The sequence below is a fragment of the Podarcis cretensis genome (assembly GCF_951804945.1).
Source record: "Podarcis cretensis genome assembly, chromosome: 1".
NCBI lineage: Eukaryota > Metazoa > Chordata > Lepidosauria > Squamata > Lacertidae > Podarcis > Podarcis cretensis.
The window spans coordinates 50,389,319-50,405,320 of record NC_137170.1 but is presented as its reverse complement, the minus strand read 5'-3'; the positions used below and the strand labels follow the sequence as shown (position 1 = coordinate 50,405,320).

Sequence of the window (16,002 nt, the reverse complement as noted above, 5' to 3'; positions counted from 1 at the left end):
TGTCAATTCCAATTAGAGGGGCCATGTGAAAAGAGCTTAACTCCTGGATGTTTGTTCAGAGACAAAACTCTGGATATCTGTTTACCTATTACAGTGAACTACGAATAATGTGGGTTGGTGGAATGATTTTTATTATTTTTTTGGTTGATGTTGAAGGCAGGAAAACCGTTATATGGCCACAGTCTTAAGATGGAAATCATAGTTTTAAGATTATGACTACATGTATGGTTTCAATATCAGCTGAAAATATTTTCTTTTCCCCCTGCATTGCTCTGTTATTTATATATTCATTTATATACTGCTTAACTATAATAGTCTCTATTACCAGCTAGCCAACAAGGTTCTGGAGAACTTGGAAGCTTGCTCACTATATTGTGATATTTTGGTTGACCTAATATGGATTTTGGAATTTTCTTGTGGCCAACACCATTTTTTTTTTACAGGGAATAAAAAATCCCAGACACTCTAGGTTGTACTTTTCACCTACATTGGAATAAAGTGGTTTCTAATAGTAAAATGGGATAATTTTTCCAAATAGGATCATAATAGACTTACCCAACATGAATCCTGCCCACCCAAAGAATTGTGTACTGCTTGAAATACTGCCTCTTGATTGGGAAAAAATGCATGCAGGCAATTCCCTTGCTTAAAATTGTGTAAGGATATATTGGGTGTGTTTATACCCGGAATATCCCTTATGGGGAACAAGATTGCTGTGCTCTGCCTCCAAACTGCTTTGGACATCCATGTGTGACTATATTTTAAACTAGCTATTTGCTTATCAGATGATTGACTACTGAATTGTTAGTCGGATCTTGCTACTGACATAATGCATATTGAACTATATTTGGACTTCTTGTAGTCATGCACATATTACTTTGACCCATATATGGATATTTAGTGTTGTCAGAGCACACCAGTTAGGTGAAGTAGAAAGGAGTACCCCCACTGCCGCCCCAATATGTAGGGTCAAGATCAGGAAGAATATTGTCTCAGCTTGACCATATAGTTGCTCAGCTCAGTTATGAGTGAAAGAACTTTCCTGGCCACTGGCCATGCTGGGGCTGAATACAGTTTATCTAGCAACATTTGGAGGGCCACAGGATCTCCACATCTCCTCTTGAAAGAACTAAAGTCTTTAAGTCAGTGAAGTTTATTGTAATGATTTTATATATATAATCAAAACAAAATGTTGCATGCACAGGGTTAACTGAACTAAAACAACTGATCTCCAAAGTGTGTTGGTGATGTGTGGGGGAAACACCAAGGTTCATCAAGGTAGTAGGTGGTGGTCTGGATCACCACAAATGCACTTTAGCCTATATATCTGCTGTTGTTGAAAAGCAAACATCATTCTAAATTGTGGATTGGAATAAATTCTAATTTGATTTATTTTTATTCACATCTCTTAGTATAATCAAGATTATATATACATAATATTTAAGTCTGTGAATATGTATACACTGTATAAAGTATATGATAAGTATAATAAATGCTGGCACTGTGTTTTTCTATAAACACCTTCTGTGTTTTGAATTAACAATCCAACTACCATATTTCCCCGTGTATATCATGACACCTATACGTACCATATTAACCCAATTTATCATTAAAAATTTTAAGAAAAAAAGTTGTCTTATACATGAAAAAATACAGTATTTAATACAGTGAACACACAGTAAAAGTGCTGTTAATTCATTGTTTACTGGGGAGAGTCCCCTAGTGGATTTCATATGCTATGCCTATCCCTTTAGGTATGCATATGAAAGTGTCGTGCAGTGGTTAGATAAGGGAAGGTTGCCAACTTTGGAGGCCCATGGGCACCTACCTCCTGCAACCACACACTCCCTGACCACTCCATCACATATGCCATCACATGCCCCCCACTCTCCCAAACACTGAAACAATACATTTAACAGAACCCAATATTTTCCTTTCCAAAAACCACAGAAATCAATGATAAAAAACCTGTCAGTTTTCTCATGTTTGCTCGAGCTCCACAATGTGTGAAATTGAAAGCTAAGAATGATTTGCATGCAGATACAGCCCGTGATCAGTAATGATGTTGTGCAACATCACAAATTGTACTTAAACAACTTACCCTTCATGAATCTACAGTTTTTCTTAGTCTTTTAAGCACAAATCCAAATAGGAAGGATGAAGTAAATGCTTGGGATCACCAAATGTCTCACTTTTCCTGTTTTGCCTTATGAAGTAGCGAAGCCTTGCTGCATTGTCAGAGGAATCTTCCTGTGAGTCAGCCATGCCTATTTCTTGCTACAGGATGAGTTAAATAGTGGGAGATGAGGGTCTCCTCTGATGCAGGAGTGGTACTTGGGGTGTGGTGCATGTAGCTCTGTTTCATAGCACCATTGTGACTAATGATGATACTAGTAATGAAAAATGAGAATATGAAACTCTGTTTCATAGATTTTAATGAGGCAACAAGAAACGGCATATCTTTGCAGCGTGAGGCCAGTGAACATTCAGACTTTGAGAAGACATGGATTGCTTCATTTTTTACATTCCAGTGCATTTGTAGGGCAATACCTCTTCCCCTATAAAAGGTGTTCACAGGGACTTACATAAAGTAGTAAGTTTGAGAGCTAAGGTGTGAAACCTTAATCCATATATATTTTTCTGTTGTGAAGTGGTGTGGGAAAAGTGGAATTTGAAGGAAAGAGGTGATGAGCTGGAAGAGGATGCAAAACCCTTCCACATATCACTTCTTTTCAACTGCAGCACTATACCATGCATCCTGTTTTATTTGCAACAAGCAACTCAAGTTCCAAATCAATCCCAGATGTCTTGCAGTGTTCCTTCTGCTGGAAATCTCAACATGGTAGTGAATGAATATTCTGCTGTTCTTCTTGTTCATGACATTCCATCTTACTGTACTGCCATACACCCTATGTAGGGATAGCGGATAATTATGACAAAAACAAATGGGTGCAGAAATTACTGCTGTAAGCTATGAACATTTACTTGGATGTAAGCTACATTGAACCCAGTGAAACATATTCTGAGTAAACATGTAAGATTATACATGTAAATCTCATATATAAGATTGGGTTTTTACTCCAAATACCATCAGAACAGTAGTCTATGTTGTTGTTGTTGTTGTTGTTGTTGTTGTTGTTGTTGTTGTTGTTTAGTCGTTTAGTCGTGTCCGACTCTTCATGACCCCATGGACCAGAGCACACCAGGCACTCCTGTCTTCCACTGCTTCCCGCAGTTTGGTCAGACTCATGTTTGTAACTTCGAGAACACTGTCCAACCATCTCGTCCTCTGTCGTCCCCTTCTCCTTGTGCCCTCCATCTTTCCCAACATCACGGTCTTTTCCAGGGAGTCTTCTCTTCTCATGAGGTGGCCAAAGTATTGGAGCCTCAGCTTCACGATCTGTCCTTCCAGTGAGCACTCAGGGCTGATTTACTTAAGAATGGATACGTTTGATCTTCTTGCAGTCCATGGGACTCTCAAGAGTCTCCTCCAGCACCATAATTCAAAAGCATCAATTCTTCGGCGATCAGCCTTCTTTATGGTCCAGCTCTCACTTCCATAGATCACTACTGGGAAAACCATGGCTTTCACTATACGGACCTTTGTTGGCAAGGTGATGTCTCTACTTTTTGAAATGCTGTCTAGGTTTGTCATCGCCTTTCTCCCAAGGAGCAGGCGTCTTTTAATTTTAGTGGCTGATGTCACCATCTGCAGTGATCATGAAGCCCAAGAAAGTAAAATCTCTCACTGCCTCCATTTCTTCCCCTTCTATTTGCCAGGAGGTGATGGGCCCAGTGGCCATGATCTTCGTTTTTTTGATGTTGAGCTTCAGACCATATTTTGCGCTCTCCTCTTTCACCCTCATTAAAAGGTTCTTTAATTCCTCCTCACTTTCTGCCATCAAGGTTGTGTCATCTGCATATCTGAGGTTGTTGATATTTCTTCCGGCGATCTTAATTCCGGCTTGGGATTCATCCAGCCCAGCCTTTTGCATGATGAATTCTGCATATAAGTTAAATAAGCAGGGAGACAATATACAGCCTTGTCGTACTCCTTTCCCAATTTTGAACCAATCAGTTGTTCCATATCCAGTTCTAACTGTAGCTTCTTGTCCCACATAGAGATTTCTCAGGAGACAGATGAGGTGATCAGGCTCTCCCATTTCTTTAAGAACTTGCCATAGTTTGCTGTGGTCGACACAGTCAAAGGCTTTTGCATAGTCAATGAAGCAAAAGTAGATGTCTTTCTGGAACTCTCTAGCTTTTTCCATAATCCAGCGCATGTTTGCAATTTGGTCTCTGGTTCCTCTGCCCCTTGGAAATCCAGCTTGCACTTCTGGGAGTTCTCAGTCCACATACTGCTTAAGCCTGCCTTGTAGAATTTTAAGCATAACCTTGCTAGCGTGTGAAATGAGTGCAATTGTGTGGTAGTTGGAGCATTCTTTGGCACTGCCCTTCTTTGGGATTGAGATGTAGACTGATCTTCTCCAATCCTCTGGCCACTGCTGAGTTTTCCAAATTTGCTGGCATATTGAGTGTAGCACCTTAACAGCACCATCTTTTAAAATTTTAAATAGTTCAGCTGGAATACCATCACTTCCACTGGCCTTGTTATTAGCAGTGCTTTCTAAGGCCCATGATGCTGTTAGCAGTGTCTTTAAAGTTCAGTCATACCTCGGGTTACGAACGCTGCGGGTTGCGGACCGCACCAAACCCAGAAGTACTGGAATGGGTGACTTCTGGGTTTCAGCGCTCACGCATGCACAGAAGTGTTGAATTGCGTCACGCGCAGACGCTGTAGTGCTGCAGGTTGCAAATGTGCCTCCCGCATGGATCACATTTGCAACCCAAGGTATGACTGTCCTCTTTTACACTAAAAAGTGAAGGGAATGGGAAGGCTGTGAATATGATGTAGTATATGCAGGATTTCTAGTTTTCCCTGGCTGGGTGCTAACAGCTGGGTGCATGACGGGGTAAAAAATCAGCAGGTGAATTGCTCCCATTACTATGTATTCCTGCTAGGAAAGCTTTATCCATTGGATTTCTACATATCATAAGGCTACAGGGGGAAAAGTTGAAACATCAGACTTTCAAGACTCCCAATGAAGAAATTGAAGATTGTTCAGAAGTCGCAAAAACAGCATTTCAAAGAATACAATGCTGTGTATGTTTACTATGGAGAAAGCCTCTCTAATCTCTTTATCAATGGATAAGATTTCTGAGCTAAGCATGCTTCTTTACTGATATCGGAGAATGAAAAAAATATTTTTGCAGCTGTTGCTCATGTCATAGGACTTTTGGGGTTGGAAGCTCTTGGGTGGAAGTCTTATCGGCTGCTGCAGCAAAAACAAGGAATAATCTTATTGGGTAATTATAATAAGATATATTAATGAAACTGTTTAATATTTAATGCCGCAATCCAGTTTATGGATTGAATTCAATGATGCTTACTTATGAATAGACATTTATAGACTTGCCCTGTATGCAACTGTACATTTTTTCAAAACTGAGAGAAATTTGCTCAGTCCCCTTTTTCTCTTCTGGAGCTTCAGATGGAGGCTCCCCACCCCCCACCCCAGTAACTGTTTGCCTCTGCCTTTAGAGCCTCAAGGGTCCACCTCTGTCCCCCATCTCGCTTCTCAGTGTCAAGCTTCCCTCTTCCCCTTTTGCCAACCACTAGGCTTGGCTAGCAGCTTCCCTGCTTTCTCTCCTTCTCTCCCATCCCCCACACTGCCATCCTTTACCACAGAGAATTATCTTCCCGGGTGACCTCATTTCCCCTTCTCAGCAGTCACTACAGGATGTAACAGACTAGTGAGCAGCTAAAGGGGAAAATGCTTTTCAAATGAACACAAATAGATCTGTGTAGAGAGAAGCACCAATTTTTAAAAGGTACACATGTGCACAAAGAATCTCTGTGGGGAGATGGCTAATTAGTTACTTCGTTTGCTATGAAAAGACAATGACAAAACACACACATACTTTAAAGAAGTACAAAGCACTTCAAAGGCAGTGAGGAAGGGGGAGAAGCAGAGAAGGCTGTGAAATCCTGTAGTAAATGCAATAATTATGCCTCAGAATAATTAAGATTCTGCCCACGGTGTGGACAGTGAGAAGAATAATGTATTTGGCAGCAAGCAAACTGCAGCAGAACAGAGACAACTTGTCTTAGGGTGAATACATGGAGCAATGAACATGGCTAACTTAATATATCCCTACTGGTGAGCCTGCATAAGGATGGAGCTAGAATAAAGTTTCTTCCCACTATATCCTATCCTGCTAACTACTGGCATAAGCAAGAAACAAACATGGGTCAACTGACAGGAGTATACTTCTAGCAATAAGGTTAGACCTAGGTGCTTCATAAGGCAATGAAGGACTGGAACAATGTCAGTCACTTTTGCTCTATTGCAAGCACTTCATCATCCCCTTCTCAATTTGGGCCTTAAAAACCCTAAAAGAAAAAGAGTGGGTGTATGGAGGGTAAGTTGTAAGCAAGTATCATTTGTGGTGTTGCACATCATTACTGATCACAGGGTACATCTGTTAAGACATCAGCTTTCACTTCCAGTGTTCTAGATTGTGGACTTTTAGCCAACATAAGATACCTATAACTCTGAACATAAACTGCATCCCCCCCCCCAATATTGAATATAACCCATGAGAAAGTAGAGCACATGCATGATGGATCTGATAAAATGTGAGTAGTGTGTGCTTTAGGAGGGAAACGCTCAATTTTAATAATTAGTTTTTGGACGGCAGTGAAAGATAATGTATTATTTGAATATTATTATCTACTGAGCAAAAGATCATGTTAATTAAAGTGGCATCTGAGCACTTCTGCAAATAACAACAACTAGGCTAGATGGAGTTATTTTTAGATTGCTTCACTGAATTCAGCTGACTCATTTATTAAGGGTTTAAAAGTGGCTTAGTTTATTGCAATTTTCTAAACATAAAATTGTATATAATGAAATTACATGAACAGAGCAATATGGACCACAGTCCCAAAACAACTATAATTTTATTTGAAATCTGATTTCATACTAAATGTGACTCAAAACATGGGTGGCAATAGGGAGTGAAGCTCTACTATTTCAATACTTCAGTTATTCATGACTGTTGTACAGCACAATTCAACACATACCAAGGCATTCAACAACAAAAGACCTGATGTGGAAGAAATCAGAATGATAAAATATTTTATTTTCCATATTCTGTAGTTTGGGATGACAGACCACAAACAACAAGGCACATTCTCCCCAAATGTGTTCTTTGATTTGTTCATACTATCTCTGTATAAAATGAGTTCTTTAAATAAAATTTAGAAAAGCATTTTTTTATATTTAGAAGTATAGTGCCTGTTACTAGCATTATTTTTAGAAATGTGTGCAACAACTTATGCTAAACTGGTCAGCAATAGCTTTCTATAGTAGTATTAAGGTACTATTAAGATGTTACTGAAGGACGCAGGTGGCGCTGTGGGTTAAAGCCTCAGCGCCTAGGACTTGCCGATCGAAAGGTCGGCGGTTCGAATCCCTGCGGCGGGGTGCGCTCCCGCTGCTCGGTCCCAGCGCCTGCCAACCTAGCAGTTCGAAAGCACCTCCGGGTGCAAGTAGATAAATAGGGACCGCTTACCGGCGGGAAGGTAAACGGCGTTTCCGTGTGCGGCTCTGGCTCGCCAGAGCAGCAATGTCACGCTGGCCACGTGACCCGGAAGTGTCTCCGGACAGCGCTGGCCCCTGGCCTCTTGAGTGAGATGGGCGCACAACCCCAGAGTCTGGCAAGACTGGCCCGTACGGGCAGGGGTACCTTTACCTTTACCTTTTAAGATGTTACTGAAGCTTTCTAGCTCACCCAGATAAGTTCTAGCAGCTCTTTGTCATTTCTCCTGAAGTTAGAAAGCAAGAGGAGAAAGTTGCTGATCCTAAGGCAAAGATGTAAGTAAGCTGGAACTAAATCCACAGTTGATCACAGAGTAGTACAGCCGTCCCCAGCCTTGCATATGTCTTGAACTACAAATTCCATCAGCCCCAGTCAGCAGGACCAATGGTCTGTAACAATGGGAGTTGTATTCCCAGGATGGGGAAGGCTATTATGTAGCCATAAAGTTTAGCTAAAAAAATACCAAACAGATGAGGAGCGCAAGTTATGTTCTGCACACCCAAAATCCAAGACTTAAATGACAATTTAACTCTTGCTCCCTAACCCTGATTTGAAAAAAGGACATGGTTAGAGATAAGAAGCTGTAATCTTTATGCACCGATTGACTCCTTTGTAACTGGATTGCACAGTATTGGAAATCTTTCTCACCTTAGATCAATACATATGGTGTCGGAGCATTGAAAAGGTGTTCCTGTAACAGAATTTGGGTCAGTGAAAGATTTAATTTGAGTGTCTGACAATTTTCTTAGACTGAGCCAATTTCTAGAAGCGTGTGTGTAGTGCCCACATATTGCATGTTTACTTTGAAAAGCACTAATGTTACACAAGTTTCATGCAACAATCAGTATGTGTAGCTAACTTGCAAGAGTGACACTCAAAGTGACACACAAAACAAAGGTGTTAGCCCATAAAGAAGCTTGGTAACTATTTTGTGACTCCTGTTGGTCCTGATTTACTTTATTGTGGGTTTTGAGAATAAACTAACAAAGATGGGTCTTTGTTTGTAATATAGTCCACAAGATTGAGAAAAAATATGTTACCCAATTTTGGAGTTATTTTTAAAATTGAAGTTAGCTCTTGTATCAGTGATATAGAATGTCTAGTACATGAGGACTTACTTCCTGTAGGCTACTCCCCCCCCCAATTCCAGAACTCTTATTAATAGAAATTTGTTCAGAAGGTATGTAATTATATACTGGTGTATACGTAATCTGCATTGTAAGAGGGATCTATAAGACACCCCCATGTATAAGATGCCCCCTATTTTGGGGGACTCAAATTTAAGAAAATGGGGGAAGATGGCCCAGAGTATAAGACACCCCCTAATTTTTGACATTACTTTTAAAGGGAAAAAAACTAGTCTTATACACGAAAAATATGGCATTTCACATAGGGAGTTGCAACAAAATGTAACCACCACTGATGGTATTCTGATATTTCCTGCTGGTGTGTTAGGAAGCGGGAATGACAGTGTTTCCAAGCCACTAGATGTTCTCATGTGGGCTTAACATTTTAATATAGTGCATGCACATAAAATCCAATATGTGTAGGGTCAGATTGTGGAATTGATTCCTAGATTTTATCTGGGCTATCAATTACACTGTGTAATTATGCAATTTATAGCAATTTCCTTAAGAACAAATCAAGACAGACTTCAGATCAATAAAAGCAGTGAAAAGCTTACCACCAGTGTATTCCTCTGCCAGAGGAGTTAATACACTGCAATGGTCTAAGGTTGAATTGACTAGCTTTGAACCCAATCTGTTTTTCACCAGTGATGCTATTAGTCTCTATCCAAGATAAAAACTTACATTTAAAAAAATCTGACATAAAGTTTCCCAACAACTGAAAGAAGGCTGATGTGATGGTAATTAGATGGATTAGTCCTAACACCTTCTTTTCAAATAGAAACTATAATTGCTTTGCTCCTAATGTCAGGGGTCTTTCCAGTTTTGTTAATAGAAGTAAAAGAACGGAGAGTAGAGGAGCCCACCATCTTGGATGAGATTCTGAAGAGATCAGGTAGTATAGAATATGGGTCAGAGGCTTTACCAGGTTTGAGCTGGGCAGTCAGATCAATAATATCACCAGAAGTTACAAATGCCACTCTGGAGGTGGTTGAAGAATTGACAGATTCTTGAAAAAATTCAGAAAAATAACTTCCCACTTGCATGGAAATAAACAAGTGGGAGTTTCAAAGTGATTTGTTAGTGCCCCCGTAGTAATTTACTACTCTTTTTTTCAAGGGCACATATTAGTAAATTCAATTTTTATCTCTGCAGCTCTTTTCTCCCGGTAATATCTAATATTAATGCAGATCAGGGGGGAAATTGCTGGCACCTAGCAGGAAAAGAACGTATAAGTATTCGTACTTGTTTTAACTGCTGGAATATTTTAGCTGTTGTAATGTGTTTTATGGGACGCGGGTGGCGCTGTGGGTAAAACCTCAGCGCCTAGGACTTGCCGATCACATGGTCGGCGGTTCGAATCCCCGCGGCGGGGTGCGCTCCCGTCGTTCGGTCCCAGCACCTGCCAACCTAGCAGTTCGAAAGTACCCCCGGGTGCAAGTAGATAAATAGGGACCGCTTACCAGTGGGAAGGTAAACGGCGTTCCGTGTGCTGCGCTGGCTCGCCAGATGCAGCTTGTCACGCTGGCCACGTGACCCGGAAGTGTCTGCGGACAGCGCTGGCTCCCGGCCTATAGAGTGAGATGAGCGCACAACCCTAGAGTCTGGCAAGACTGGCCCGTACGGGCAAGGGTACCTTTACCTTTTAATGTGTTTTAATTGAAATATATGCTTCATTCTGTACTGAATTTTATTGGTTTGTGACCATAATAAGCTTTTTCTACTACTGCATAGCCCTCTATATACCGTACTTTTCTGTGTATAAGATGAGGTTTCTCCCCAATTTTTTTAGTTTAAAAACGTGGGTCGTCTTTTTTTTTAAAAAAATAGTTTTTATTCATTTTTCAAACACATAATAAAAACAAAACAGAAAACAGAAAATCAGAACACAAAACAAAAACATACAAAACATTTAAACCGATATAACTTCAAAATTATATTTTCATACCCTTCTTTCCTTCGACTTCCCCATACCTCCCCATCCCTGCATCCTTGTTTAGTAATTCTTTAGCAACCCTTTGGTCAATTTATCCTGATTCCCTTTCATTAGATTTCCTTTAGTTTTTTAGTTACAGCTGTAATTCTCTGTTTCTTGCCCCTTGACATCTTAGCATTCCTCAATTTTGCAACAGTTTTTAAGGTATATTTTAAATTTCTTCCAGTCCTCTTCCACTGTCTCCTTCCCCTGGTCGCGGATTCTACCCGTCATCTCAGCCAGTCCCATAAAGTCCATCACCTTTGTTTGCCATTCTTCCAGAGTAGGTAGTTCTTGCATCTTCCAATACTTCGCCAGTAGAATTCTTGCTGCTGTGGTTAAAAAAACGTGGGTCGTCTTATGCATTTGTTGTTTAGTGTTGTCCGATTCTTCATGACCCCATGGACCAGAGCACACCAGTCTTATACATGGAATATAGCAATGAAATCTATAAATTGATACGGTACTTGCCGCCATACATGCTCTGGCAGTTGCAGCTCCTCGCAGTGGCGAGCCGCGGGCCCTCCATAGTCTGCTTGCCTCCTCCCACTGAGCCCGTCCTACAGCTGGGAGGGAGGCTGAAGGCGGTGTGCATGCACACGAAAGCTTATACTCAGAACAAACTTAGTTGGTTTCTAAGGTGCTACTGGACAATTTTTTAATTTTTTTATTTATTTTGACTGCATCAGACCATCACGGCTACCCACCTGAATCTAGGGATGACTTTGTAACCTTTAGAAGTACTTTACTGAAGTTTTGTTTTGTTAACATCTGATCCTTGCTCATGCAGAAGAGAAACTAGAGATGAGACATTTGTAATATGCAAATAAAAATCGCGAGCACATTTAAAACAAGAGCTTCTTTAAACCTCATGTATGCAAATGTCCACTATGTTAGCTAATGTACCAACTTCAGATGTTTTGTCTAACATGCCAGTGTGCACTGTTGCAGCAATGCATAAGCTTCTTGGGTATCTAAGCACAGTTTGCTCCTAGAAGTGAACCATAGAGATGGGCTTATGTGGTTAGCATCAATTTATTTATTCCATACTGTTACTGGATTTTGAGAATATTTTCTTTTCCAAATTTCAGGTTAGGCGGGACTGTATCTGCATACAAGATAGTGCCAGATGAAATAGACGAAATCAAGGTATCATTTTAATAACCATTTTTGTTCAGTGCTTTAATTTTTTTATGTATGCTGAAATGTACAATGATGATTTACTGGTTTTAAATTAAATTACTTAATAATTAAATTCAAGTTTCTGGTCATTCAACAGCTACCACAACACCTGGTATAGCATAATGGAAGTATTGCTTTTGTCTTTTCTATTCATTTGTTCAAGCTCCTTTTTACACAGAATGTTGATTAATTATTTTAGCTGCAATTCTGCAAAGTCAAAACCATTTGCATCAACCTGGGAAACAGCACAAAAGCTTTCCTGCCGTACTCTATTTTTAGCTTGTGTATTAATTAATGCTATTGAGCATTTAGTTAGGCAATAGTTAAGCTCTGCTTTCTAGTCAAATCAGCAAAGTAAACTGGCTATTTTTTTTAAGTATAACAAAATGATGTGGGGCATCTTAGACTAACAAGTTTCTTATGGCATATGTTTTTGAGGACTACAGTTTATACCATCAGGGTTTATCCTGATCTGAGTTTTTTAGGGGGTGGGGTGAGGTCAGGATGACACTTCATTCATCTGCTAATATGGATTGTGGTTCACAATATGGAATGTGGTTCACATCATAGCAACTTGTTAGTCTTTCAGTTGCCACAAGGCTCTTTTGGGGTTTTTTGATGCAACAGATCAACTCTCTGTAAATTTGATGATTTGGCTGATGGTTCAACATAAAAATGTTATTTAGAATATTTAAAGATTCATTCTTCTAAGTTATTCACAGAAAGCTGTGAGAAGATGTCTGTACACTAATGTCTGTACACTAATGCACAAAGCATGGGAAATAAACAAGATGAGCTTGAGCTCTTGGTACAGCAAACTAAATATGACATAATAGGCATCACTGAAACCTGGTGGGATAAGTCCCACGATTGGAATGTAATAATGGAGGGATACAATCTATTTCAGAGAAACAGACCAGACAAGAAAGGAGGAGGAGTGGCGTTATATGTCAGGGATGTGTATACCTGTGAAGAGATCTAAGATTTAGAACCTCAAAGCCAAAGTGAGAGCATTTGGGTCAAAATTAAGGGAGAGAAGAATAACAGTGACCCCATTGTGGGAGTTTACTATAGATCCCCAAGCCAAACGGAGGACATAGATGATGCCTTCCTGGAACAGATGGCCAAGCATGCAAAAGGAAGGGAGATAGTAGTAATGGGGGATTTCAATTACCCGGATATTTGCTGGATGTCAAACTCAGCCAAGAGCATAAGGTCAAACAGATTCCTCACTGGCCTTGCAGACAACTTCGTTGTCCAGAAAGTGGGAGAAGCAACAAGAGGAACAGCCATTTTAGATCTGGTCCTAACCAATGTTGATGACCTGGTTAGTGGGGTAGAAGTGGAAGGATCATTAGGCGCGAGTGATCATGCTCTTCTGAAGTTTACTATACAGCGGAAAGGAGCAGCCAAGCATACTAGGACTCAATTTCTTGACTTTAAGAAAGCCGACTTCATAAAATTTAGGGAAGTGCTGGGTGAGATCCCATGGACAGTAATACTAAAAGGAAAGGGAGTTCATGATGGCTGGGAGTTTGTTAAGAGGGAGATAGTAAAAGCACAACTTTAGGCAATACCAATGAGACAGAAACATTGAAGGTGCCTAAAGAAGCCAGGGTGGCTATCTAAAGAACTTTTAACTGAGTTAAGATTAAAAAAGGATGTGTACAAAAAATGGAAAAGGGGGGAAACCACCAAAGAGGAATTCAAACAAATAGCCAGCACGTGTAGACACAAAGTCAGAAAAGCTAAAGCACAGAATGAACTCAGGCTTGCTAGAGTGGTTAAAAGCAACAAAAAAGGCTTTTATGGGTATGTTCGTAGCAAAAGGAAGAACAAAGAAACAGTGGGGTCACTCAGAGGAGAAGATGGTGAAATGCAAACAGGGGACACAGAAAGGACTGAACTCCTCAATGCCTTCTTTGCCTCAGTCTTCTCCGATAAAGAAAACAATGCCCGACCTGAAGAATTTGGAGCAAATGATTCAGCAGTGGAAACACAGCCCAGAATAACTAAGGAGATAGTACAAGAATACTTGGCTAGTTTAGATGTATTCAAGTCTCCAGGGCCAGATGATCTGCATCCAAGAGTATTAAAAGAACTGGCAGATGTAATCTCAGAACCACTGGCAGTCATCTTTGAGAATTCCTGGAGAACAGGCGAAGTCCCGGCAGACTGGAGGAGGGCAAATGTTGTCCCTATTTTCAAAAAGGGGAAAAGAGAGGACCCAAATAATTACCGCCCAGTCAGTCTGACATCAATACCAGGGAAGATTCTGGAGCAGATGATTAAGCAAACAGTCTGTGAGCACCTAGAAAAAGGAATGCTGCGATCACCAATAGTCAGCATGGATTTCTGAAAAATAAGTCATGTCAGACTAACCTGATCACGTTTTTTGACAGAATTACAAGCCTGGTAGATGAAGGGAACGCAGTGGATGTAGCCTACCTTGATTTCAGCAAGGCATTTGACAAGGTGCCCCATGATATTCTTGTAAAGCAGCTGGTAAAATGCGGTCTTGACTATGCTACCACTCAGTGGATTTGTAACTGGCTGACTGACCGAACCCAAAGGGTGCTCATCAATGGTTCCTCTTCATCCTGGAGAAGAGTGACTAGTGGGGTGCCACAGGGTTCTGTCTTGGGCCCGGTCTTATTCAACATCTTTATCAACGACTTGGATGATGGACTCAAGGGCATCCTGATCAAATTTGCAGATGACACCAAACTGGGAGGGGTAGCTAACACCCCAGAGGACAGGATCACACTTCAAAACAACCTTGACAGATTAGAGAACTGGGCCAAAACAAACAAGATGAATTTTAACAGGGAGAAATGTAAAGTATTGCACTTGGGCAAAAAAAATGAGAGGCACAAATACAAGATGGGTGACACCTGGCTTGAGAGCAGTACATGTGAAAAGGATCTAGGAGTCTTGGTTGACCACAAACTTGACATGAGCCAACAGTGTGGCGCGGCAGCTAAAAAAGCCAATGCAATTCTGGGCTGCATCAATAGGAGTATAGCATCTAGATCAAGGGAAGAAATAGTGCCACTGTATTCTGCTCTGGTCAGACCTCACCTGGAGTACTGTGTCCAGTTCTGGGCACCACAGTTCAAGAAGGACACTGACAAACTGGAACGTGTCCAGAGGAGGGCAACCAAAATGGTAAAAGGCCTGGAAACGATGCCTTATGAGGAACGGCTAAGGGAGCTGGGCATGTTTAGCCTGGAGAAGAGGAGGTTAAGGGGTGATATGAAAGCCATGTTCAAATATATAAAAGGATGTCACATGGAGGAGGGAGAAAGGTTGTTTTCTGCTGCTCCAGAGAAGCGGACACGGAGCAGTGGTTCCAAACTACAAGAAAGAAGATTCCACCTGAACATTAGGAAGAACTTCCTGACAGTAAGAGCTGTTCAACAGTGGAATTTGCTGCCAAGGAGTGTGGTGGAGTCTCCTTCTTTGGAGGTCTTTAAGCAGAGGCTTGTCAACCATATGTCAGGAGTGCTCTGATGGTGTTTCCTGCTTGGCAGGGGGTTGGACTCGATGGCCCTTGTGGTCTCTTCCAACTCTATGATTCTATGATTCTAAGAATGTAGTCTAAAAATCTTATTTTTTAAAGGATTGCTTTAAATGTAGCAAAATATTCCTTGGTAAAAAGTGAGAAGGGATTACTCCATTTATTCCCAAATCTCACAGAGCTACAGTTGCTAGGAATTTGACTACAACTGTTGCTTTCAGCTTGAAATAGCTGGCCCAGACACAGAGGGCAGACTATAATTTCTGCTCTACCTTTCAGATAAGAGATGCTCTTGTTTCCTAAGGCAATTTGGAAATATTAATATGCAGCATTCCTCAAAAGAAACAGAATATGCAGACAGACAGTGGGGCAATTTGCCAGATTCTTATAAAAGAAGCATTTACTCTGCTTGGCTACCACCCTAGGATTATTAGCTCACCAGCAGCCTAGGTTTATTATTGTCAATTTATCTTCATTATCAAAGAAAGTTTCATATGAACTTTCTTCTGCAGAGGCAAGACTATCCTAGCAGC

General features: G+C 40.7%; 1 protein-coding gene across 21 annotated transcripts in view; it reads left to right on the top strand.

The window, feature by feature from the left end:
- Positions 1 to 16,002, top strand: part of GPHN (gephyrin) — a 234,508-nt gene that overhangs the window by 49,346 nt on the left and 169,160 nt on the right. For all 21 annotated transcript variants that reach the window (XM_079951142.1, XM_079951123.1, XM_079951126.1 and 18 more), the window contains exon 3: positions 11,859 to 11,916. In XM_079951142.1, coding sequence (XP_079807268.1) covers positions 11,859 to 11,916 — 58 coding nt within the window. The remainder of the gene's footprint in view (positions 1 to 11,858; positions 11,917 to 16,002) is intronic.